The 27,155-nt window shown below is 42.7% G+C and overlaps 1 protein-coding gene across 1 annotated transcript in view; it reads left to right on the top strand.

Moving 5' to 3' along the window:
- Window positions 1–27,155, top strand: part of LOC141109809 (B-cell receptor CD22-like) — a 99,438-nt gene that overhangs the window by 44,983 nt on the left and 27,300 nt on the right. The window contains exons 7-12 of the mRNA XM_073601077.1: window positions 6,994–7,347; window positions 10,418–10,708; window positions 14,094–14,354; window positions 14,442–14,684; window positions 19,154–19,444; window positions 22,681–22,923. Coding sequence (XP_073457178.1) covers window positions 6,994–7,347; window positions 10,418–10,708; window positions 14,094–14,354; window positions 14,442–14,684; window positions 19,154–19,444; window positions 22,681–22,923 — 1,683 coding nt within the window. The remainder of the gene's footprint in view (window positions 1–6,993; window positions 7,348–10,417; window positions 10,709–14,093; window positions 14,355–14,441; window positions 14,685–19,153; window positions 19,445–22,680; window positions 22,924–27,155) is intronic.

The raw sequence follows: 27,155 nt of genomic DNA, 5'->3' as shown, positions 1-27,155 counted from the left end.
CACCTAGGCTGTATAAAGGATTAGATAATTAGCTCATGTTAATTAAGTTACAGTTGTATTGTTAGAGGAGGTTCCAACGGCATATAAAGTCTTGTAACTTTGATTCATAGTAAACAGTCCATGTTAGCAGTGAAGCAAGTGTCGCTTTGTTTTCTGCTCAGAGAGGTTGGAATATCTGATATCTGTATACAGACTGGGAGGAAGTGGTATATGACAGAAGCACTCAAGCGGAGTGTGGGACGTTCCGTGACAAAGCGCTTTATAGCTTTATAGCTCTATCCCACATGGAAAGGGTATAGCAGCTTTCCAGCACGTTCTGCAGAGGGATAGAGACATAGATCCAGCGTATAGTGAATTTATCATCTCACTACTGGAATTCATCCTCGAGCACAACGTGTTTGTGTTCAATGGCTCCCACTACCTCCAGGTGCAGGGGGTTGCGATGGGGACATGTTGTGCCCCATCATATGCCAACCTGTACCTGGGGGAGTGGGAGAACATGTTCCTTGCGGACGAGGAGATGTCAATGTATACGGACCACATCCTGGGGTGGTACCGGTACATTGATGATATTTTTATTATCTGGGATGGATCACAAGACATGTTTCAAAAATGCCTCTCTGTCTGCTGTTGAAGCTTTGCGTGTCGGTGGGCAGTGTGGGCGTGGCCTCGTTCCGGCGCACGACGTCACTTCGCGTGCGCTGTGGACGTGGCTGCGCGTGCACGGCTCAGGGGGCCTTTTTGGAACAGACCCCGCCCCCCCCCCCCTGTTTTCCTCTCTAACCAGATCAGCTGTTGCTGATTCCGGCTGACTGGAATGGGAGGGACAGCTATACTCATATGGCCGCTCTCTGTGGCATCCATGTCAGTTCTGTGCTGGATGCTGGAGTGAACGGTCACAAGTTCAGTAGGTAGGAATCTGGCTTTTTCCTTTTTCTGTCTGCATTTTGATGGGAGGTAATCTGGCTCCTCATCCCTTCTGTTCACACCCTTGCTACATTGTTCATTCACTTCTCTGACTAGCCGTTTGATCATGCAGCCTATGTGCTTTTTGCACATAGACTCTCTGCATCTTCAATCACATATGTTTTATTTTTTTTTTTTCTTTCATGTCAAACTTTCTGTCATTTGATGGCGAGTAAATATTAAATATATTGAATATATATTTTGTCATTTTAGAACAATCGCAAAAGTTCAACACATATATAATACATTAATTTAATATTGCGTGTGCATGGCTCAGGGGGCCTTTTGTAACAGCCCCCGTCCTCTCCCCTCTGTTTCCTCTCTAGCCAGGTCAGCTGTTGCTGATTCCGGCTGACTGGAATGGGAGGGACGGCTATACTCATTTGTCCGCTCTCTGTGGCATCCATGTCAGTTCTGTGCTGGATGCTGGAGTGAACGCTCACAAGTTCAATAGGTAGGAATCTGGCCTTTTTTTTTTTTTCTGTCTGCATTTTTGATGGAAGAAACCGGGCTCTTTATCCCTTTTTGTTCATATCATTATCACATTTTTTATTCACTTTTTTTTTTTAGCTGTTTGATCATGCATGCTTTTTTGCACACGGACTCTCTGCATCTTCAATCACATATGTTTTTTTCTTTCATGTTAAACTTTCTGTCATCTGATGGCTAGTTTATATTGAGTATTAGTTATATTGGATGTATATTTTGTCATTTTAGTACAATCACAAAAGTTTAACACACATATAATGAATTAATTTAATATTGTCACTGCAGTCAGTGCCCATAATACATGATGATATATGTATATATACATACATACATACATACACATACACACACATATACACACACACACACACACACACACATATATATTTATATATATATATATATATATATATATATATATATACTTTTTTTTCATATAAATAACCTTATACACCACCAATCAGAATCTTTTATTATTTATTTTTCTACAGTTGTGGTGACTGTGCTCTCTACAACAAATAACGTTCTTTGCACACTCAAGTGGTTCTTACTCACCATTGGCAGGTGTCTTTTTGGAATATATTACAATCTATTTATTTCAGACTTTTTTCAAACGTCTGTACATGAATTAAATAAAGTTTTCTACTTTTTTATCGTTAGATCTTAAAAATAAAAATCAATTAAAACTAGAATTAAATTTATGTACTCATTTACTCTATTTCATGATTTCAGGGTCTTTTTCCTCTTTTTTGGCCCCAGTGGGTGCCCTGGCCTCCGCTCCTGGTCTGGTTTATGTGTGGGGGGAACTGGGTCAGCTTTTCCAGACTAGGCACCTCTCTTTTTGAGGCACGCCACTTGTGTTGGACCTCCGGCTCAAGCAAACTGGGAACATCTTTTTGCATTCATATGTTTTCAATCTGCATGGTCTGAAAGGGTTGTCATCTCAATATATATGTAAGTAATTTTTTTTTCCATTTTCTCCACCTTTTCTGCCCGTTGTCTCTGTATATTTATGCATATTTGTATACTTATTTCTCTCAAATATTTCATTTTAGAACACTTAGTATTCTCGCTTAGTTATACCCTTGAGGAAGGAGATACACATATGCGCTCTGAAACGCGTCGGGTGCAAGAATTACTGGTTTACTACCTGTACTATGTTGTGATGACAGCACTTGTGCCCCCACCTGTGACACTGGCTCCCCCACCTGTGACACTGACCCCCCCACCTCTGACACTGACCCCCCCACCTGTGATACTGACCCCCACCAGTGACATCCCCCCACCTGTGACACTGGCCCCCCACCTGTGACACTGACCCCCCCACCTGTGACACTGACCTCACCTGTGCCCCCACCTGTGACACTGGCCCCCTCACCTGTGCCCCCACCTGTGACACTGGCTCCCCCACCTGTGACACTGACCGCCCCACCTCTGACACTGACCCCCACACCTGTGACACTGACCCCCCCTCCTGTGACACTGACCACCCACCTGTGACACTGACCCCCCCACCTGTGACACTGACCCCCCCACCTGTGACACTGACCACCCACCTGTGACACTGACCCACCCACCTGTGACACTGACCCCCCCACCTGTGACACTGACCCCCCCACCTGTGACACTGACCACTCACCTGTGACACTGACCCCCCACCTGTGACACTGCCCCCCCACCTGTGCCCCCACCCGTGACACTGGCTCCCCCACCCGTGACATTAAACACCCCACCTGTGACACTGTCCCCCCCACCTGTGACACTGTCCCCCCACCTGTGACACTGCCCCCCCACCTGTGCCCCCACCCGTGACACTGGCTCCCCCACCCGTGACATTGACCACTCCACCTGTGACACTGTCCCCCCACCTGTGACACTCCCCCACCTGTGACACTGTCCCCCCCACCTGTGACACTCCCCCACCTGTCACACTGACCACCCACCTGTCACACTGACCCCCCCCACCTGTCACACTGCCCCCTTGGCACAATACCCCCCTGTCATACTGCCCCTTCATCTTTCTGCCCCCCTCGTCACACTGCCCCCTTCTGTCATATTTACCCCCCTCCTGTCACACTATCCCCGTCATACTGCCCCCTCTTGTTACACAGCCCCCCTCCTGTCATACTTCCCAGGTATCCTTTTTCTGTCACACTGCCCCCGATGTAAGAGTGGCACTGAGAACCTTAATTGTAAGGCGGAAATGTTGGGGACTTTGATGTAAAGGGGAATTTCATTGTGGAAGGGAGGGTGGGGTGGGAGGACAGTGGGGGGGCACCAAAATACACCTTTGCCTGTGTTGACAAAAATCCTTGCACCAGCCCTGGTCACACATTCCGGACTGAGCTTTCCAAAATGCCCGGGGGGCGCTGTAACAAAGTCCCGCCTCCTAGACCGGGCTCCTGTAATAGACGGCACACTGATCCAATGCCGTGAAATTGAATCAGTGTGACGTGTACCATAGGAGCCCGCGAGTTTGAATCCAAGCTCCGTGGCAGCAGGAGATCGCTGCTCTGTGTGATCCATCTAAGGGCACTGGTAGGCTGCAATTGGTGGGCACTGGTAGGCTGCAATTGGTGGGCACTGGTAGGCTGCAATTGGTGGTCATTGGTAGGCTGCAATTGGTGGGCACTGGTAGGCTGCAATTGGTGAGCATTGGTAGGCTGCAATTGGTGGGCACTGGTAGGCTGCAATTGGTGGTCATTGGTAGGCTGCAATTGGCGGGCATTGGTAGGCTGAAATTGGTGGGCACTGATAAGGCTGCAATTGGTGGGCACTGGTAGGCTGAAATTGGTGGGCATTGGTAGGCTGCAATTGGTGGGCACTGGTAGGCTGCAATTGGTGGTCATTGGTAGGCTGCAATTGGCGGGCATTGGTAGGCTGAAATTGGTGGGCACTGATAAGGCTGCACACCAATTTCTGATCCTACCATCTGAATGTCGCAGCTGAAATTGAGACTCATCAGACCAGGCAACGTTTTTCCGATCTTCTATTGTCCAATTTTGGTGAGCCTGTGCGAATTGTAGCCTCAGTTTCCTGTTCTTAGCTGACAGGAGTGGCACCCGGTGTGGTCTTCTGCTGCTGTAGCCCATCTGCTTCAAGGTTCAATGTGTTGTGCTTTCAGAGATGGTATTCCTGCATTCCTTGGTTGTAACAAGCGGTTATTTGAGTTACTGTTGACTTTTCTCCTCTGACCTCTAACATCAACAAGGGATTTTCCTCCACACAACTGCCCTACAGATGGTTGTGCGTGAAGATCCCAGTAGATCAGCAGTTTTTGAAATCCTCAGATCAGCCCATCTGGGAACCAACAACCATGCCACGATCAAAGTTACTTACATCCCCTTTCTTCCCCATTCTGATGCTCGGTTTGAACTTCAGCAAGTCGTCTTTCCCACGTCTAGATGCTTAAATGCATTGAGTTGCTGCCATGTGATTGGCTGAATAGCAATTTGCGTTGCCAAGCAATTGAGCGGGTGGAGCTAATAAAGTGGCCGGTGAGTTTATACAGTATCTCACAAAAGTGAGTACACCCCTCACATTTTTGTAAATATTTTATTCTATCTTTTCATGTCACAACACTGAAGAAATGACACTTTGCTACAATGTAAAGTAGTGAGTGTACAGCTTGTATAACAGTGTAAATTTGCTGCCCCCTCAAAATAACTCAACACACAGCCATTAATGTCTAAACTGCTGGCAACAAAAGTGAGTACACCCCTAAGTGAAAATGTCCAAATTGGGCCCAAAGTGTCAATATTTTGTGTGGCCACCATTATTTTCCAGCACTGCCTTAACCCTCTTGGGCATGGAGATCACCAGAGCTTCACAGGTTGTCACTGGAGTCCTCTTCCCCTCCTCCATGACGACATCACAGAGCTGGTGGATGTTAGAGACCTTGTGCTCCTCCACCTTCTGTTTGAGGATGTCCCACAGATGCTCAATAGGGTTTAGGTCTGGAGACATGCTTGGCCAGTCCATCACCTTTACCCTCAGCTTCTTTAGCAAGGCAGTGGTCATCTTGGAGGTGTGTTTGGGGTCGTTATGTTGGAATACTGCTCTGCGGCCCAGTCTCCGAAGGGTGGGGATCATGCTCTGCTTCAGTATGTCACAGTACATGTTGGCATTCATGGTTCCCTCAATGATCTGTAGCTCCCCAGTGCCGGCAGCACTCATGCAGCCCCAGACCATGACACCCCCACCACCATGCTTGACTGTAGGCAAGACACACTTGTTTTTCTAATCCTCACCTGGTTGCCGCCACACACGCTTGACACCATCTGAACCAAATAAGTTTATCTTGGTCTCATCAGACCACAGGAGATGGTTCCATAAATCCATGTCCTTAGTCTGCTTGTCTTCAGCAAACTGTTTGTGGACTTTCTTGTGCATCATCTTTAGAAGAGGCTTCCTTCTGGGAAGACAGCCATGCAGACCAATTTGATGCAGTGTGCGGCGTATGGTCTGAGCACTGACAGGATGACCCCTCACCCCTTCAACCTCTGCAGCAATGCTGGCAGCACTCATACGTCTATTTCCCAAAGACAACCTCTGGATATGACGCTGAGCACGTGCACTCAACCTCTTTGGTGGACCATGGCGAGGCCTGTTCTGAGTGGAACCTGTTCTGCTAAACTGCTCTGTGTTCTTGGCCACCGTGCTGCAGCTCAGTTTCAGGGTCTTGGCAATCTTATAGCCTAGGCCATCTTTATGTAGTGCAACAATTCTTTTTTTTCAGATCCTCAGAGAGTTCTTTGCCACTAGGTGCCATGTTGAACTTCCAGTGACCAGTATGAGAGAGTGAGAGCGATAACACCAAATTTAACACACCTGCTCCCCATTCACCTAAAGACACTAAAGAGTCACATGACACCGGGGAGGGGAAATGGCTAATTGGGCCCAATTTGGACATTTTCACTTAGGGGTGTACTGACTTTTGTTGCCAGCAGTTTAGACATTAATGGCTGTGTGTTGAGTTATTTTGAGAGGACAGCAAATTTACACTGTTATACAAGCTGTACACTCACTACTTTACATTGTAGCAAAGTGTCATTTCTTCAGTGTTGTCACATGAAAAGATAGAAGAAAATATTTACAAAAATGTGACCGAGGGTGTACTCACTTTTGTGAGATACTGTATGTATATATATATATACACACCGATATGGTTAATACAATGACTTTATAGTACCTAGAATGTTGATCTGTTTAAAAGCTCTGATTAAAATGTATAAAAAAACAATAACTCTGGAACGGGAACCTAAGTAAATGAATTAACATAATTGTGTAAACCCTCTATTGTATTGTATTGTTTTTTTTTTTTTTGTGTGTGTTTTTTTTGTATAAAAGTGTACCAAATATACAGTTCTTACAGTTTCATCCATGATTGAGCGTTGTCGTTGACCAGCACAAAATGAGCATCACAAAGAAGATTCTGCTCCTCACCCTTTTTCAAGGTAAACTAGATTCATATTTTTCGGGAAGACTTGATATCGATAAACAAAGACAGTTAACATATCTTTTCACGTCTTTGGCCAGGACTTGTGTGTCAGAAATGGGACTTCCCTTCCAAAATTGATGGTTTAGTTGGATCCTGTGTGGAAATTCCCTGCACATTCCTCCCTCGTGAGAATCCCGGGACATCCAGTGCTGTTTGGTATTTATACCAAAGAAGAGGATATCCTCAGATTTTTAACAGTCAAGAAAATTCTTCAGTATTATTGGATTACAAAAGCAGAACCTCACTAGTACCTGGAAATAATAGCTGTTCACTGATGATAGACCCTGTGAGAAGAGAGGATGACAAGAACTACTATTACCCAGGGATAGCCGGAGATGATTACACAAATGCCTATTCACAAAGTAGTATGTATCTACAGCTCCATGTCACAGGTAAACATTTCTTGATGGTGGTAGTTGGTAGCCTTGGGTTTATGGAAAGGACGTACAAACCACCGTCTATGACCCCACAGTTCAGGGGAAGGGGCTGCACTTTGCCGTGAGTTATATTTATTGACATATACGGTATTTGAGTTATTCAAATTTGAGAAAGGATTTTATTGCACGTTCTTTAGCCACTGAAGTGGCCACCAAAAAAGGCTGCCGGACCTTGTACTTTTCCGTTCACAGAACACTGTAAATGAGCGACGCGGCCTGTGGGCAGGCAGGTCGGCGGAGCCCCGCTTGGCCGCCGTTTTCTTAAATTATAACAGCTAGCAGGAGAGAGAAGATCCCTCTGCTACAATGCCTTGAAAAAGTATTCAGAGTTCTTTTCTTTTAGAGTTCATCCCTCTGTATTTCCCCAGAAGAAGACCCCTACTTCTAAGGTCGAAACGCGTCGGGGTTGGGGAGCATAGTATGATTTACATAATTGGCTATATCATGCTATGTCTTTTTGTATGTACTCACGGCTGTATTATTATGTACAGTGGAACCTCGGTTTGTGAGTAACGCGGCTATCGAGCGTTTTGCAAAACGAGCACCGTATTTATAAAAATCCTAACTCGGTTTGCGAGTGTTGTCTCGCAAAACGAGCAGGATTCGGGCCAAAAAGCGGTGTGCAGTACCGCTTTTGACCTGAGGTGGGGGGGGCGCCGGACCTGAACAGCGGCGATTGTCGGCGTTCGGAAATGCACGGAAAGGCCTGAGGACAGTTCGGCTGACCTCGGCAAACATCGGAAAAGCTCGTGAACGGAGTCTTTCCGAGGTTTGCCGAGGTCAGCCGAAGTGTGCTCGGGCCTTTTCGGCCGTTTACGAGGCTCTCCGCTGCCCCCCGCCTCTGGCCGCATGTGGTATTGCATCCCATTGAAGTCAATGCGGAACAAATTATTTTCGATTTCCATTTACTTCAATGGGAAAACTCGCTTTGATATGCGAGTACATTGGATTACGAGCATTATCCTGGAACGGATTATGCTCGTAATCCTAGATTCCACTGTACATGTTTTAGCTATGTGTCCAGAGCTCATGTTTTAATACGTTAATGTCCTTTTTGTATTTTTTACCAAATAAAAATGTATACTTTTTTGTAAAAGAGAGAACAACGTTTTTTAATTAATGTTTTGCTGGCAATAAAACCCCATGGGGAAATTTTTCCATTTCATACATATTCGGGTTGTGCAGCATCTTTGACCTCATTAATAGCATTGCCATTCCCTTTCTGAAAAAGTATTCATACCCCTCAAAATGTTCCACATTTTGTCATGTTACAACCAAAAAACGTAAATGTACTTTATTGGGATTTTATGTGATAGACCAACACAAAGTGGCACATAATAGGGAAGTGGAGGGAAAATGATAAATGGTTTTCAATTTTTTTTTAGAAATAAATATGTGAAAAGTGTGGCGTGCATTTGTATTCAGCCCCCCCCCTCCCTTTACTCTGATACCCCTAACTAAAATGTAGTGGAACCAATTGCCTTCAGAAGTCACCGAATTAGTAAATAGAGTCCACCTGTGTGTAATTTAATCTCAGTATAAATACAGCTGTTCTGTGAAGCCCTCAGAGGTTTGTTAGATAACCTTAGAGAACAAACAGCATCCCAAAGGCCAAGGAACACACCAGACAGGTCAGGTATAAAGTTGTAGAGAAGTTTAAAGCAGGGTTAGGTTATTACAAAAAAAATAGTTTGACATTTTCGCAATGGGCCAATGAATACTTGAAGCAACAGAATATTAACTGGCCATACATGTTCAATATTCTTGTACAATTTTCTTTTAGATTTACATTAACCACTTCAATAGCAGGCATTCCGCTTCCTGCCCAAGCCAATTTTCAACACTGTCACTTTTTAAATGACAATTGCGTGGTCATGCTACACTGTACCCAAACTAGATTTTTATCATTTTGTTCCCACAAATAGAGCTTTCTTTTGGCGGTATTTGATCACTTCTGCATTTTTTTTCCTGAGCAATAAAAAAAAAGACCAACATTTTTTTCTTTGTTTCAGTTATAAATTTTTTAAAGTAAGTACGTTTTCTTCTTCACTGACGGGTGCTGATGAGGTGGCAGTGATGGGTGCTGATGAGGTGGCAGTGATGGGCACTGATAGGCAGCACTGATGGGCACTGATAGGTGGCACTGATGGGCATTGATACGTGACACTGATGGGCACTGAAAGGCTGCATTGATGGGCACTTATGGGTGGCACTGATAGGCGGCACTGATGGGCACTGATAGGTGACACTGATGGACACAGATGGACACTGATAGATGGCACTGATGGGCATCACTGATGGCACTGGCAAGCATTGCTTATGGGCACTGATTGGCGTCTGTCTGGGCACTGATTGGTATCTTTCTGGGCACTGACCATCATCCCTGGTGGTCCAGGGTGCCATACCTGGTGACCATCCATTGTGGGCATCCCTGGTGGTACAGTGTGAGCATCCGTGGGGAGGCTGCGCTGATAATCAATCAGCGCAGACCCCCCTGTCAGAAGAGCTGCCAATCGGCTCTCCTCTACTTGCGAAAAGCCAATAAACGGCTCTTCATGTTTACATTGTGATCAGCCGTGATTGCACATGGTTGATCATGTGAGAAAGAGCCTCCATCAAAGACTCTTTACCGAGATCGGCGTTGACACGCGCCCCCCACAGGAACGTGCCGTACGTTATCCTGAAAGATGTCATATGACGTCCAGTCAGGATAACGGAACCACTTCCCGCCCGGCCCATAGCAGAATGACGGCCGGGCGGGAAGTGGTTGATCTATGTAGTGCAAGGGCCTGCCTAATTGGAAACAATTGAAAGTTGTTTAGTTTTGACCTCATATTATATGTTTTTTGGTAAATGTAAAGGAAAATTGCACAGGAGTATTGAACATGTATGGCCAGCAGGAAGGGGGGTTCGGGCATTTCTGCAGGTTACTTTTTTATACTTTGGAGAATCAAAACTGAAAGTAAGAATGTAATACCCTTTGACAATAACCTCACTTTAGTAACTTAACCTTGACATTTTTTAGATAATCCAACCATACCTGAACTTACTGGAAATAAAGAAATGCTTGAAGGACATTCTGAAACCTTTCAATGCTCTGTAGAGCACACATGTGGCTCCAATCCACCTTCTCTAAAGTGGAACAAAGATGGCCAAACCGAGAGACGATCTGAAGATCTACCTGGAGGAAAATGGAAAGAAATATTAACAATCAGATATATTCCTTCCCATGAAGATGATAAAACACAAATCCAGTGCACAGCAACTTATCAGAACGGGAGAACATCACAGAATGCAACAACACTGATCATCAGATGTATGTATTACAGTCAAATCAAATGTAGCTTTAAGCAGAAATTGCCCAGTTAATGAATCCCACACTAGACATGTGCACAGCCATTCGTTTCATTAGTTTATTATTTTTTTTCGTTTTTCGGGTCATTCGTTATGATCGCGATTCGTAAATTCGTTCATTCGTAAATTCGTAAATTCGAACATTCGTTCATTTGTACATTTTTACATTTGTACATTTTTACATTTGTACATTCGTAAATTCGTACATTCGTAAATTCGTAAAATCGTACATTTGTAAATTAGAAAATTCGGAAATTTGTAAATTCGAAGTTTGAAAATCCAAAAACCTGAAAATTCAAAAATATGAAATAGTAACTAACTATTAAATTATAGGTATTGTAATTTCCTTTCAAATTTGACTGTCAGTGAACGTAACAAATACGAATTTTTCCGAAGTTACGAATTATCCAAAATGAATGCTGCATCTAAACAAAACGTGGTTATTATTATTATTGTTATTTATTATTATTAATTCATTACGTTCCATTCCGTTTTTTCGGATCATTCATAACTTCGGATAAATTTGTATGTGTTACGTTCACTAACAGCCAAATTTGAAAGGAAATTACAATACCTATAATTTAAAAGTTACTAGTAATTACTAATAGTTAAGTTATTATTAGTTAACTATTATTTCAGATTTCCAAATTTTCGAATTTACAAATTTACGAATTCACGGATTTACTAATGTACGAATGTACATTCGTAAATTGCGAATGTACGAATGTATGAATGCCCGGATTTACGAATGTCCAATTTTATTGAATTTACGAATATTCTGAAAAAAATCGTTAAACGGGTTTTCGTTAATTCGGATATTCGCGAATTAACTAATTTGTCGAAATTCGTTAAAAAAAGAATTCGGAATGAAACGAATTGCACATGCCTATCCCACACCTTTGGACCTCATACATTCAGCAAGAAAAATGTAAGAGCAGATTTCAAAGGGGCTACTTAGGGGCATATTTATGAAGAAAAAGTGAATGTGACTTTTGCCAAACATTCACCGAGGGTGATGTCATTTAAAACACATGAGCCTAGAAGATTAGAAGATTTGCCTGCAGTGAATGTTTGGTGAATGTTCAAGTCACTGCTTTCAGGGTTAGGTTATAATTTGGGTAAAAGGAAAGGGGTAAACGAGGAGCTCTAGTCAGTTGTAAAAAAAAATAAAAGTCAACAACTACAAATATTGTAGCTACTGACTTTTCATTTACTGACACTTACCAGCCCAGGGATCCAGAGCTGTCCTCCCCCGTCCAGTTCTTCATTCTTCACTGGTCTTCAGGTCCTCTATGAAGCCATTTTGCTTGTAGGGAGCCAGCTGTGACCTCCTGGTGTTTCAAAGCCGCGTGAGACGCAATGTACTTTCTCAATGGTTCCACAGTCTCCATTATAAATATTCTTAAAAAGTATTAAATGAACTTTAAAACAAGCCATCCCTGACCTCCCTAAGCTATTTTTAAAATAAAGGAAATAATTCTCTTGTCAAATGTGTTTATTGAATTTTAACAATTAGCGTACATATGGTGGCAGCAAAAGAAAAGATCACATATATGGTAATAATATTAGGTTGTAGTTCCAACATAAACTAAAAGTAGTTTAACTAAAACAATTTTAACATAGATCTAACTACTCAAAAGGTTACGTCATACATTGTATAAGAAATTATAAAACCAATTTAGACCAGGTTAATATAAGATTACCTCATATTAAAAAAAAAGGGCCCTAACTATTATCAAGATTATATTAAAAAAAATGTATAAAAAAAAAATGATTATAGAATCTAAAATCGTATACTACATATTGGAACTATGTACAGTTGGTATAATGATAACCAAGGAAATAAAAGTTCTGCTATCAGAACTATATAAAGAGTAAATTGAAAAAGATAAGAAAGAATAGGTGGAAAAAGTAGAAGAGAGAAAGAAGATAAAAGAAAAAGTAATCTTAGGTAGGAGAAAAAATAGATAGGGAAGAAAGAAATGAGAGGTAGTCGGGGTCCACGGGATAGTCATAGGCGTGCGCACAGGGTGTGCCGGGTGTGCCTGGGCACACCCTAATCACCCCATGTGCATTAGCATTATCCAGGGGTGGCACCAGGTGGGTGGTTGGGGTGCCGGTGGCCAGTGTAAATGCCCCCATTATATTAAAGGCTAGGTTCAACTAGGAACACATTACACCTATACTTAGGATGTAAGGTAATATGCTCCCAATCAACGGTCTCCCACCATCAGAGCCTCCTCCCTGTGACAGCAGGTGGCACTCATGTGTGTTTGGGCTTTGGGGTGCACACCCTAATGCAATAGGCTGCGCACACCTATGGGGATAGTACTTGGTAATAAACACAGACCATAAATGCAGAGAATGAAAGTATAAAACGAGATGACCAAGGTCTTACCCTGTTTCCCCGAAAATAAGACCTAGCGTGATTATCGATGATGGCTGCAATATAAGCCCTACCCCCCTAATAAGCCCAAGTTAAAGTCCTTGTAGGTCTTATTTTCAGGGTAGGGCTTATTTTCGAGGAAACAGGGTAGGGCTTATTTGGGGGGTAGGGCTTATATTGCAGCCATCACCGACAATCACGCTAGGTCTTATTTTCGGGGAAACAGGGTAGTAGGGAAGCATTAAATTGGAAGGACAAAAAGTGAGTCACCCGGGGATTTCATATATACTCAAAGTTGGATATTTTATCTTGAGTTATAGCCTCTGTTTTGGCATGGATCATTGCTTGATTGACTCTATTTTTAGTTTCGGCAATTATTAAGACCGGGAATTTCCGAGCTTTGGCATTTGTTTGTTTCGCGGCTGTAGTGATCTGTAATAGGAGTTTGAATTGGCGGTAGGAGAGAGTGGCCGGTTTTAAGTTTAAAAGTGCTCTTGTAGGATCAGGATTGATAGGGATTTCAAACAGTGTTGAAATTGTAAGAAATACATCTTTCTAGAATTTTTTTGCTACCAGGCAATGCCACCAAGTATGGAGGTGTGATCCTAGATCACCACAGCCATGAAAACAAGATGGAGAATAATTTGGAGCATATTTCGCAATTCTGACAGGGACCAAATACCACCCCGTGAGTACTTTGTAATTTGTCTCTAAGGCAGCTATATTTTGTGAGGATGACTTAGTTGGGATCCAAATCTTATCCCAATCTGCTGCTTCCAACAAAAACCCAAGATCCATCTCCCACTTAGCCACATATGATGGTGGGTCTGAGTTGGGTTTAGTAAAAAGATGAGTATAAAGAGTTGAAATAAGTCCCTTAGTGTGTGGGTCACATTTACATACATTTTCAAAGCGCCTGTTCTTCAAGTGGTTAAGCAAAAAATATTCTCCTCTTCACCAGATGCACCAAAAGATGTGACGGCCATCTACCCGGAAAATGAAGAGTTTATGGAGGGCAGTGATGTGATTTTAACATGCTCAAGCAATTCTAACCCTCCTGCACAAAGATATGAATGGTACTGTGGAAATAGCAAAATTAAATTACGACTTAAAGAGAGAATCACGGTACAGAATGTCCGCAAAGACACGGAACCCTATTCTTGTGCTGCAATAAATGATGTTGGGAGAGGAGAATCACCACCAACACAGATACCTGTCCAATGTATGTATATCATAACTCAGCGGTAATAGAGACAAATCATTGATCACAATTTTATATACGTTTAATAACATTTGATGTGTTTTGTAGATGCTGCTACTGAAGTTCAAGTCATTGTGTTTCCAACAGAGGGAGCCAATGAGCTAAATTGCAGCTTTGTGAGTAGTCACCCCAATGTGTCTAATTACACCTGGATCAAGGATGGAAATATCCTATTAAATAAAACCAAACAGATCCTGGTATTAGACAACAATGAAGAAAATTCTGGCTCATACTCCTGCATTGCTCACAACACAGCTGGAAGCTCCACCTCCGCAGAGCTGGATTTTAAAGGTCAGCAATTTTATACATCCCTACCTGCAATTTTTTTCCTATTGTACCTAAGGGCCCCTAGCAAATTCTGTCATTTCTGTATTTAAAGCGGAGTTCCACCCTAAAAAATTTTTTTGCATTAAAAAGACTCCTTTTAACCTAAAAAAAATAATTTTTATTTTTATACTTACCAGAAAGGCCCTGTTGCTATGTAGTCCTCGTAATCTGCCACTTCCTGGTCCGCGGAGCTCCTCATGACTTCTTCCTTCGCCTATGCTCCTGTGAAATGATGACACATCATTTCCCAGGAGTCTGTGGGCAGTACTGTACTAAAAAATCGCGTTATTTCCTGACAATGCGGCGTCCGGCATTGTAACTGTGGGTGCTAGGCTGTGGCTTCACAGCCGGGCACCCACTACGCATGCGCGAGCCGCGCCGCGACTGGCCGCGTCATCATCTGGGACCTGTGACATGTCCCAGATGATTGCCGACAGGGAGGGGGGAGAGGTGATCTTCTTTCCGGCGCCGAGGGTGCGCCAGAAGGAAGTGGGAGCTGGGACCCTCTAAAAAGAGGGTATCCGCTCCCCCCCCCCAAAAAAAAGTGTGTGAGAATGTCTGTGTGTCTTTCTGAATGTGTTGCACTGCCAAATAATAAATAATGTGAGTCCACCATAAATTCAATAACATACCCTCTTTCCCCGAAAATAAGACCTAGCGTGATTGTCGGGGATGCAATATAAGCCCTACCCCCCTAATAAGCCCTAGTTAAAGTCCTTGTAGGTCTTATTTTCAGGGTAGGTCTTATTTTCGGGGAAACAGGGAAGGCCTTTTTTTGTGGGTAGGACTTATATTGCAGCCATCACCGACAATCACGCTAGGTCTTATTTTCGGGGAAACAGGGTACATAAATACATACTATAACTACCGCCATAAACAATAAATAAATATAAAGTACTAAATTCATATAAAGTGAAGTGTAATGTTTCATCCAGTACTGCACTTGGTTGTTCTTTCACCATCTACAAATGTTCATGAACTTCTTCCATCACCTATTTATTATTTGGCAGCGCAACACATTTGCTTTGGTGGCATTCTTTGTATTATTGTGTGTAGGTACAGTGAGCGCTGCTGTCATTTGTTGATATAATTTTTTTTACAAAAGCGGGGTTCCGGTGCGTCCCTATTCTCTGTTTTCAGGGGCGAAACAAGTCAGAATTTTTGCAACCTGAAATGGAGCCAAAGACGCACAGGACCCTTTTCCTGTGCAGACCGCCCCCTGAGGTGTGTGAACCGTTGAGAGCCGGTCACAGTCTCCTGTCATGCGAATTGGATGCGTGACCCAGCCTTAACCTTTGCTTATGTTGCTGTTTGAAGGATAAGTTCACCTTTGGAAACATGTTACATGTCCCACCCGTCCGAATCGCTTGTGGTTTCCCCCACCGCTCATGACAAGTCTGGGTTCACACAGGAGCGGTGGGGGAAACTGCAAGCGATTCAGAAAGAAATTGCACCACATTCCTGTTAAAATCGCATGTGATTATTTGCAGTGTGTATTGCGCCCATTTATTTTGTATGGACACAAATCGCAAAGTATCGGTACTCATACTCACCGATAACAAAAAAAAACAGTATCTGTGCATCCCTAAAAAAAAAAACAAAACATATTATAGAAGACCAATGAATACTTGAAGGATCAGTATAACCAGGGCCTGGTCAGTAAATCAAAAAGTGGGTTCCAACCTTGACTAGGGTAGTTCAGATAACTTACTGCCCCTACTCAATTATGTACCTGCCAACACCCTTCCCTTTTTCCCCAGTAATGACACTGACACTGTGTTGGATTTAATTGGCAGCTTGGCCTTTTGTTAACTCAAAAGATATTTAACCATAAACCTTATATGAAAAGATGATTGCAGATCCTTGACGACCAATCCAAAACTTTTGGAATCTGTGGTACCTCTAAGTTAGATTCTGTCCCCAGCCGCAACACCGCCTTGGGGACTTACTAACTGACCACAGACCCCTACCACCTTACTACCCGGTAGTCTAGACTGAACTAGACAAACCAGGAGGACTCCATACCTGAGACAGGTCCCACCGTTTTATCAAAATACCTCAATTTTTGTACCTTCGTCAAGGACCCCAATCGCCACACCTTCAGAGTTACCAACCTTCTGAGGCAAAATTAACTGGCAGGATGCCAAAAATTTACAAACGACACCAATTTTTTACTGGCACTGCAAAAAAGTACCTAAAATTACAGTTTTCAGTGCTAAACAGTGCAAATATCAATATTTAAACTATAAACCTATATCTAGTGCTATTAGCAATGTGTTTAAGTTTAACAAAAGTAAAAAAACAAATTTCTGCATTGACACGAAGGTCAGGTTACTATAACCCGGCTAGCACAGAGTTCCCCCTTACACCAGAGTCTGCAGGATTCCCTCTTACAGTGAAATGAAACTCTTATGTAAAGGGGAACGCTGCAAATCATGATCTAAGGTGGAACTCTGATGTAGAGGTGGGCTCTGGTGACCAGAGACCACCTTATATCAGAGTCCACTTTGTTCTCTTTACATCAGAGTTCCCACTTACATCAGGGTCCGCAGATTGAGTTCCTCCTTGCACTGTAAGGGGCAATCCTGCAGACTCTGATGTAAAGGGGAACGCCAGGAACTCTAAAGTGGGGGGCACTCTGGTGACCAGAGACCACCTTCCTTACAGTGAATACACTAAGGTAAGGGGGTTTACTAATATAAGGGGGAAACCTTTATATCGGTGCCCCCTTACATCAGTGACTCCCCTCAGCCTGGCGGCGCTGTTACTGACCTCCTCTCAGGTGCACCGTGCAGGGCTCAGTCAAATGGCTCCAGCTTGGTGGCTCTGGGTTTTATCCTACAAGAGACGGTCAGAGACTGCGGACATGCTAAAGGAGACGGTCAGAGACTGCAGACAGGATACAGGAGACAGTCAGAGACTGCGGACATGCTACAGGAGACGGTCAGAGACTGCGGACATGCTACCGGAGACGGTCAGAGACTGCGGACATGCTACAGGAGACAGTCAGAGGCTGCGGACATGCTACAGGAGACGGTCAGAGACTGCAGACATGCTACAGGAGACGGTCAGAGACTGCGGACATGCTACAGGAGACGGTCAGAGACTGCGGACATGCTACAGGAGATGGTCAGAGACTGCAGACAGGATACAGGAGACGTCAGAGGCTGCGGACATGCTACAGGAGACGGTCATAGGCTGCGGACATGATACAGGAGACCAAATGTGCTCACTACTTACTCAGATAAAAAAAATATATGAATAAACACCTCAAGACCATCAAGCACAATACATAATCAATTCTATTATGACCATACAGTACAAACACAATATACAGCAGCACTTTTCATCAGAAAATACCAGCCAAATCATATTGCTGCTGCTGCCTCCCCTCTCCTAGCATGCTTGGATTTGTAGTGCCCCGGACACATGAGTTGGTAACTCTGGAGAGGACTGAGGAGGCTGTGCCTGTACTGGTGGTGAGCACTGCAAATAATAGGAGATTGGGGAGAAAACGTCCTCCCTTTAGAAGAAAAGCAGATCTAACACACAAAAAAAACGATCTGCACAGTGCACACAAGCCTGCTACAGAAGCCTGCAACACAGCCCATCCTCTGCCCCCCCTCCTCCTGCCCACTAAGACAAGTAAAGACACAACTGCATTTAGCTAATAGCTAGGCTAGCTAAGCTTACCCCCTGCTAGGCTGAAGTCCGTCCGGGCGGGCGCTCTACTGCAGGCTCACTCCACTCCACTCCCTTCCCCCTCCCAGCATCTCCCAGAATCAAATAAGGTGCACTGTCGGAGGAAGGGGGAGGGTACAAGACAAGTAGCAGCAGTCACAGAATGATCATAGGGATGATCTGAGGCTCTCAGCAATGCTTGACTGCACATGCGCAGTTCTGAGCCGGGACCGTCATTTTTATGGGCAAGACATTTTCTTTACGGGTTTTCACTGACATGAAAAAATAGCCCCGTTTTTACGGTCTGCCCGTAAAAACACAGGGGGTTGTCAACACTGCGACACCTTTTGCATGAAGTACCTCCAAACTTCTCCTCTAGGGTGGGGCGTTCCACCACCGACTTGTCACTTGCAACTGATGCTTCCTACTTCCTCCCTTCCTTAACAACCCAGCTCCTCCTTATCCTGAACTTATCCTGAACTTATCCTGAACTTATCCTGAATTAACTCCACCAATCAGGTAAGGGCCAGTTTATTTTCTCTGAAACCGTCCCAACCCCTCTTTAACCTATTGCAGTCTGATAGTTCCTTCCACCCCGTCATGTATGCCCTACGCTTACATTTCCTTCCAGCTCCGTACATGTCTTTTTGCAGGTTACTTTCTTATACTTTTGAGAATCAGAATTAAAAGTAAGATTTTAACACCCTTTAACAAAAACCTCACCTTAGGAACTGAACCTTGACATTTTTCAGATACTCCACGCATATCAAAACTTACTGAAAATGGAACAATGCTCGAAGGACGTCCTGAAATATTTGCATGCTCTGTAGTGCACACATGGGTCTCCAAAACACCTTCTCTAGAGTGGAACAAACCTGGCCAAACCGAGAAACGATCTGAAAAGCTATCTGGAGGAAAATGGAGAGAAATACTAACAATTACATATATTCCTTCACACGAAGATGATAAAACACAAATGAAGTGCACAGCAACTGATCCTAATGGAGAAAAATCGCACAAGGCAACAACACTAAACATCAAATGTATGTATTTCAGGCAATTAAAAAATAACTTTAAGCAGAAATTTCACAATACATGAACTCCACATTTTTGGGCTCCAAAAGGGTCTGCCAGGAAAGGGTGAGCATAGTCAAGCTCTCTTGATGAGAGTTTCTGACAGCCCCTAGGTGTATTACCCCCACCGCACCTGAGGACTGTAAGTTATGTCCCTTGTGGTGAGTTTTCTGTTTTTAACCACTTTGCACCCGTGCTATAGCCGAAAGACGGCTGCAGTGAGGACTTAAATGCCAGGAGGGCGTACATGGATGTCCCCCCCGTACTTGCGCCACCTTCGCGCCCCGGAGGGCGCGCTCTGTGATTGCCAAGTCCTTATCAGCCAATGATCGCTGATCATGGAAGTAAACGGAAGCTAGTTTCTGACTTTTTTTTCCTTCACGCTGGCAGCGCGAAGAAAAGAAGAAAGCCGTCGACCAGCTTCTGTTAGAGAGACATCGGTCCCTTTAGTGATCACCATTGCTCTCCAGTGCTGCTTATCAGTGCCCACCAGTGCCACATATCAGTGCCCACCAGTGCCCTCTATCAGTGCCCATCAGTACTGCTGATCAGTGCCACCTATCAGTGCCATCTATCAGTGCCCATCAGTGCTGCCAATCAGTGACCATCAGTTCCCTTATCAGTGCCTCCTGATCAGTACCACCTATCAGTGCCACCTCTCAGTGCCCATCAGTGCCGCCTATCAATGCCACCTCTCTGTGCCACCTATCAGTGCCCATCGGTGCCACCAATCAGTGCAGCCTCATTGGTGCCTCCTGATCAGTGCCCACCAGTGCCATCTATCAGTGCCCATCAGTGCCGCCTCATCAGCGCACATCAATGAAGGAGAAAAATTACCTGTTTGCAACATTTTATAACAAAATATGAAAAACATTTTTGTTTTGTTTTTTGTTTGTTTTATTTAGGTCTTTTTTTGTTTGTTTAGCAAAACATAAAACATCCAGTGGTGATTAAATACCAAAAGAAAGCTCTATTTGTGTGAAAAAAAATATAAAAATTTCATTTGGGTACAGTGTTGCATGACCACGCAATTGTCATTTAAAGTGCGACAGTGCTGATCGCTGAAAATTGGCCTGGGCAGGAAGGGGGTATAAGTGGCCAGTAGGGTTGGACGAACGGTATGGCCCGAGCATGAGTTCAGACCGAACTTTGGCTGCCGAATGACCACAATGCACTGCACCGCCACACAGTGCATTGAAAGCCCTAATTGGCTGAAGCAATGAAAGCTTCGCTCCAATCAGGGCACAGAGCACTGTCAGAGCCATGATTGGACGCTCTCATGATAACTGTATCCAATCATGGCTCATTGATCTTAATCCCTACCCCACACTATAAAAGTATTCTTTCCATAGTGGTCATTTGTAGAGTGATAGCAGCATGGAGAGAGATAGAACAGGGCTCTGTTCAGTGCTATTAGACAGTTAGTGTGCTATTTTGATTCTATTGTCAGTTTAGAATATCAGTTTAGTGTGCATCTAGGGATAGTTCAGTGTGAGTGTAGTGCGACCATTCGTCTTTACATTAGTGTGAATGTAGGGATAGTTCAGTCAGTGTGAGTGTAGCGACCGTTTAACACGGTATATTTTATTGCGTTACTGCAAGTTAACGCTGTATATTTCAGTGCGTTACGTGCCATTTAGTGCAGTATATTTCTGTGCGTTAGTGCATGCTTAACGCAGTATATTTCAGTTGTGTTACTGCAAGTTTAAAGCCGTACAGTTCAGTGCGTTACTGCAAGTTTAACACTGTATATTTCATCGAGTTACTGCAAGTTTAATGCTGTACTGTATATTCCATTGCATTACTGAAAGTTTAACACAATATATTTAATTGCGTTATTGCAAGTTTAAGCCATATATTTCATTGCGTTACTGCAAGTTTAATGCCATATAGTTCTGTGCATTACTGCGCGTTTGACGCAGTATATTATAGTGTATCCGTGTAGTGAATACTCAAATTAAAGTGCACCAAACACCACTTTCCATTGATTATTCCATTAAAGTGCATCCACGTACACATTTACACATCCTTATTACATTTTGTTATTAACCCCCCCACTTCCCCATTATCTACACTTTACAGGTAGACTAAGAGGGCCCCCCAAGCACTATATTGAAAGGAATTTCTCATTTTTATGCTTTCACTTTAAGGATCAATAAATCACTGCTCATTTAAAAAATTAAGTTTTTTGCAAACATATTTTTCATTGATACATATCCCTCAGGGCAGTACCCGTACTCCCATAATAATTGTATGCCCATCTACTTGCATATAAGCCTTCAAAATGGGCACTTTTGATTTTTTCACGTTTGGGTCCCATAGACTTCAATGGGGTTTGTTATTCGGTTTCCGAACTTCCACGATGTTCGAACGTTCTGGTGCGAACCGAACAGGGGGTCGTTCGGCCCATCCCTGGTGCCCAGTAAGCAAGTAGTTATAATAGGCTAAACATAGGCTTTAAGTGTTATAGTCATAAGGCTGCAATTGTGCGCCTGGGCAAAGGAACTTTTATTGTAAGGGTTGGCCTAAGCGTTCAGTTAAGGTTAGGTTTATATTTAGGTTTCTTTATGGCTCCATAATCTCTTCATTGAGAACCACCTGGAGTTGAGGTCTCAGCTCCGAAATGGGTATCTTTGTTAAGGTGCTAAAAAAGCAAAAGGGATATCATACCTTTGGGTCAGTAATGGCGGCTCCCTGGCTTCCTATTCCATTGTTTTAAAGACTCTAGTAATGGTATTCAGATATTTAGGAAGTCAGCATGTCATGCTACTTGTCAGCAACCTGTAACAACAGAAATAAAAGTTTCAAGTAGAAAAGCCCTTTAAGGAACAAAAATGTTCTTCTTCACCAGCCTCACCGATAGATGTGACGGTCAGCTTACCCAAAAACAAACAATTTTTGGAGGGTAGTGATGTGATTTTAACATGTTCCAGCAGATCTAACCCTCCTCTACACCGTTAAGAATGGCATCACACAAATAGCAACATTAAATTAGAGTCTCAAGATCTGAAAATCAAAGTATTGATTATTACCAAAGACACGGAACCCTATTCTTGTGCTTCAATAAATAGTATTGGGAGAGGAGGATCACTACCAATAAAGATTCCTGTGCAATGTATATACTGTATATCATACGCAACAGTAATAGAGACAAACCATTTTATTATTATATATTATTTTACAGCACATTTAATGTGTTTTGTAGATGCTGCTACTGGAGTACAAGTCATCGTGCTTCAAAAAGAGGGAGGCACTGAGCTAAAGTGCAGTTTTGTGAGTAGTCACCCCAATGTGACTCATTACACCTGGATGAAGGATGGAATGAGCCTATTAAATAAAACTAAACAGATCCTGGTATTAGACAGCAATGAAGATAAATCCGGCTCATACTCCTGCATTGCTCACAACACAGCTGGAAGCCCCACCTCCGCAGAGCTGGATTTTAAAGGTCAAAAATTATATACATTTTTCTTGTTTATACTGTATGTCTTAGAACATCCTTTTAGCTTTTCCAGTGAGATATTTTTGTTACTACCCTGTTTCCCCGAAAATAAGACATAGCGTGATTGTCGGTGATGGCTGCAATATAAGCCCTACCCCCCAAATAAGCCCTACCCTGTTTCCCTGAAAATAAGCCCTACCCTGAAAATAAGACCTACAAGGACTTTAACTAGGACTTGTTTGGGGGGTAGGGCTTAAATTGCAGCCATCACTGACAATCACGCTAGGTCTTATTTTCGGGGAAACAGGGTATCTGCATAACTGTAGCACACCCCACGTAGGAGCTACAGATGAACAGGGATCCCCCACTCCTGCACAGCTAGGCACCGAAACGTCATAGGCACACAATAGTCAGAAAACAGTCCATAGCTTTGTTTTTGTTGTTTTATGGGATGCCCACTTGACTGTAACGAGAACTTCAGGGAGAAACTTCCTATGTATAAATTCTTCAACTTCTTCCTCCTGCACACACTTGCTCTACTTTACAGCTTCTGCTGGTTTACTCCAGAGGGAACTTGACAGACTCCTAGTCAATTTAGTAGCCCTCTATTACAGGTAGGAACTCAGTCTCTTAACAGCAGATTATATGGAGTGAAACAGCATGTGATCTTTCCTTCTTCCTCCACTTGTAGCCCCTCCTAGCCCCCACGCTCTAGTTCTAGAAGGTTCTCCAACCTTCCAGACACCAGGGGGAGGCACCAGAGAGTTGCCAAGATGAGTAACCCTGACCCAATTTAGTGACTTTTTCTGGCCAGAATATATTTTACCTACTCTACCAATATTAGTAGCACACACTAGAGCAGTGGTTCTCAACTCCTGTCCTCAGGACCCACTAACAGGCGAGATTTTAAGTATTGCCTTGGAGAAGTGAAGACTAGAATACTGCAATCACTGAGCAGCAAATGATATAACCTGTGATGTATTTCAGTTATCTTGCTAACCTGGCCTGTTGGTGGGTCCTGAGGACAGGAGTTGAGAACCGCTGCACTAGAGGGTGCTACATAACATTTTCTCCATTTTATCTAAGGGCTACTAGCAATTTTGTCAGTTCTGTACTTAAAAGTACCTGTCTAGACTAGGGTTAGGGCCCTGGCACACTAGTCAGGAGCAAGATCCAGGGACAGGGTCACCATGCTTTTCTTCTTTATTTGCCCTCACTCTGCTGCTTGCTTATATGGTCAAAAAAGGGAGCTATTCATGGAAGTGGAGTCATTCTGATCTACATAGAGATTCTATCGCTAGTGAATTGACACCAGCAACAGGATGTTACGCTTTTTTAATTACATTTGTAGATGTCTTAAGGCTGGTCATGTGATTCACAGGGTCCTCTTGGCCACTTTTCTGGTGCCTGGCGGCTTTCAATTGTTCAGAGCAGTGCTGATCTGGTGAGATTATCTTCACTCTTTATATGATTACACTTTGAGTGCAGGGTCCCATGGCGATGTCTTGTTAGAGGGTGAGCCCATGTTGTCCTTCACTCACAGTATATCCTCAGTCTTCTGGGTTGAATGATGCTGGACTTTATTTTGAGATCATCTTGTGACAGAGAGGAGGTAATGTAGGGAATATCAATCTACGTAGAGTACCATTTAAAAAAAAGTCTAAAGTTGGTCTTTTAGCTGGCCATAGGTATAAGATGGGGGTTAAGGAGGTTGTAAATCTCCAAAAAAAAATCAAAACCTGCAAGACAAAAGCATAATGAGCTAGTATGCATCGCATACTAGCTCATTATGAAATACTTACCTTAGAACGATGCCCTGCAGCGGGGCCGGCACACCATTGACACAGCCGACATCTTTCCCGGAGTCACTTCCGGGTTCGTGGGCTCCGGCGCTGTGATTGGCCCAGGGCCACGATGACGTCGCTCCCGCTCATGAGCGGGCCGTCCCTCCAGTGCCCATGCGCCGATGATGTCGGCGGCACCGTATATAATAAATAGACATGTGCACAGCCAAAAAATTGGTTCATTTTCGTTTTCATTTCATTGGTTTATTATTTTTTTTCGTTTTTTCGGGTCATTCGTTATGATCGCGATTCGTAAATTCGTTCATTTGTAAATGCGATCATTCGTACATTCGTAAATTCGAACATTTGTTCATGCGTACATTCGTTCATTCGTACATTCGTACATTTTTACATTTGTACATTTTTACATTCGTAAATTCATACATTCGTAAAATCGTACATTTGTAAATTAGAAAATTCGGAAATTTGTAAATTCGAAGTTTGAATATCCAAAAACCCGAAAATTCAAAAATCTGAAATAGTAACTAACTATTAAATTATAGGTATTGTAATTTCCTTTCAAATTTGACTGTCAGTGAACGTAACAAATACCAATTTATTAAGTTACGAAATATCCAAAATGAATGCTGCATCTAAACAAATGGAACGGAACAAATTAATAATCAATAATAATAATAAAACGTTGTTACTATTATTATTGTTATTTATTATTATTAATTCATTACGTTCCATTCCTTTTTTTTGGATCATTCATAACTTCGGATAAATTTGTATGTGTTACGTTCACTAACAGCCAAATTTGAAAGGAAATTACAATACCTATAATTTAAAAGTTACTAGTAATTACTAATAGTTAAGTTATTATTAGTTAACTATTATTTCAGATTTCCAAATTTTCGAATTTACAAATTTACAAATTCACTAATTTACTAATGTACGAATGTACGAATGCCCGAATTTACGAATGTCCAATTTTATCGAATTTACGAATATGCGGAAAAAATTCGTTAAACGGGTTTTTCGTTAATTCGGATATTCCCGAATTAACGAATTTGTCGAAATTCGTTAAAAAACTAATTCGGAATGAAACAAATTGCACATGCCTAATAGTAAATATCTCCTAAATGGTGCAAGTTTAGGAGATATTTACAGTACCTATAGGTAAGCCTTACTATAGGCTTACCTGTAGGTAAAATTAAAGAGGAAGACTTTACTTCCTCTTTAATGTACAGTATAACTAAAGGCAATTTTTTTAAAGTTTTGGATAGAACGAAAGAGGATTAGAACACCTGTCAGGTCACCATTATTACTGAAATTGAAAGTAAATGAATATCCCAAATTTTGGGTTGTCCCCGGGAAAAAGTAATAGAGGGGACATCTTCCAATGGGGGCACTAGTTCTGGCGCAAAGATAGAAAAAGAAAATTGATAGGGGTTTTAACCCTCCCTTACTCCAAAATTAAAAGAATAACATGTTTTGCCTATAGTCCTACTTTCATTTATGAGTACAATAAAAGTTTCAGACAATTATTTTTTTTAAGCCATTGATGTATGAACATGCATAACTCAGCTGTCTAGGAAAATCACACATCTTCATCTCTTTCCTTTGTAAAAGATAAGTTGGTCTGCTGTCTGTAGGCATATTAAGTCACTACTACTGTATAAATACTTCACTGAGCCCTCCCAGAATACAATCTGGATGATAAGTTATTATGTCCATGGAAAAAAGTGGACAACCTAGCACTTGCTATCCCGGTTGTCCTATTCACTCTTATGCCGCGTACACACGATCGGACATTCCGACAACAAAATCCATGTTTTTTTTTCCCGACGGATGTTGGCTCAAACTTGTCTTGCATACACACGGGTCACACAAATCTTGTCGGAAATATTGAACGTCAAGAACGCGGTGACGTACAACACGTACGACAAGCCGAGAAAAATGAAGTTCAATAGCCAGTGCGGCTCCTTTGCTTGATTCCGAGCATGCGTGGAACTTTGTGCATCGGAATCGTGCACACACGATCGGAATTTTACGACAACGGATTTTGTTGTCGGGAAAATTTGAGATGCAGATCTCAAATTTTGTTTGTCGGAAATTCAGACGGAAAATGTCCGATGGAGCCTACACACGGTCGGAATTTCCGACAACAAGCTCCCATCGAACATTTGTCGTTGGAAAATCCGACCGTGTGTATAAGCATAAGAATAATAATTTCACTCGCAGATCCCTTAAAGGAACTGTTTCCATTTGAAAGAATACCACCACCACTGAAACATGATTACATGATACATGATACATCCTTACTATCATATGTTTCATGATCGTTTTACTTTTTTTTTTTTTCACATTTACTTTGATTTATATTCTAGGATGTATCTGTATATTTTTTGGTGGTTATATGGGTTTTAAAATAGATATACCATTGTTTTT

The sequence above is a fragment of the Aquarana catesbeiana genome, linkage group LG10, assembly GCF_042186555.1.
Source record: "Aquarana catesbeiana isolate 2022-GZ linkage group LG10, ASM4218655v1, whole genome shotgun sequence".
Taxonomy (NCBI): Eukaryota; Metazoa; Chordata; class Amphibia; order Anura; family Ranidae; genus Aquarana; species Aquarana catesbeiana.
This window is presented reverse-complemented; position numbering and strand designations above follow the sequence as displayed.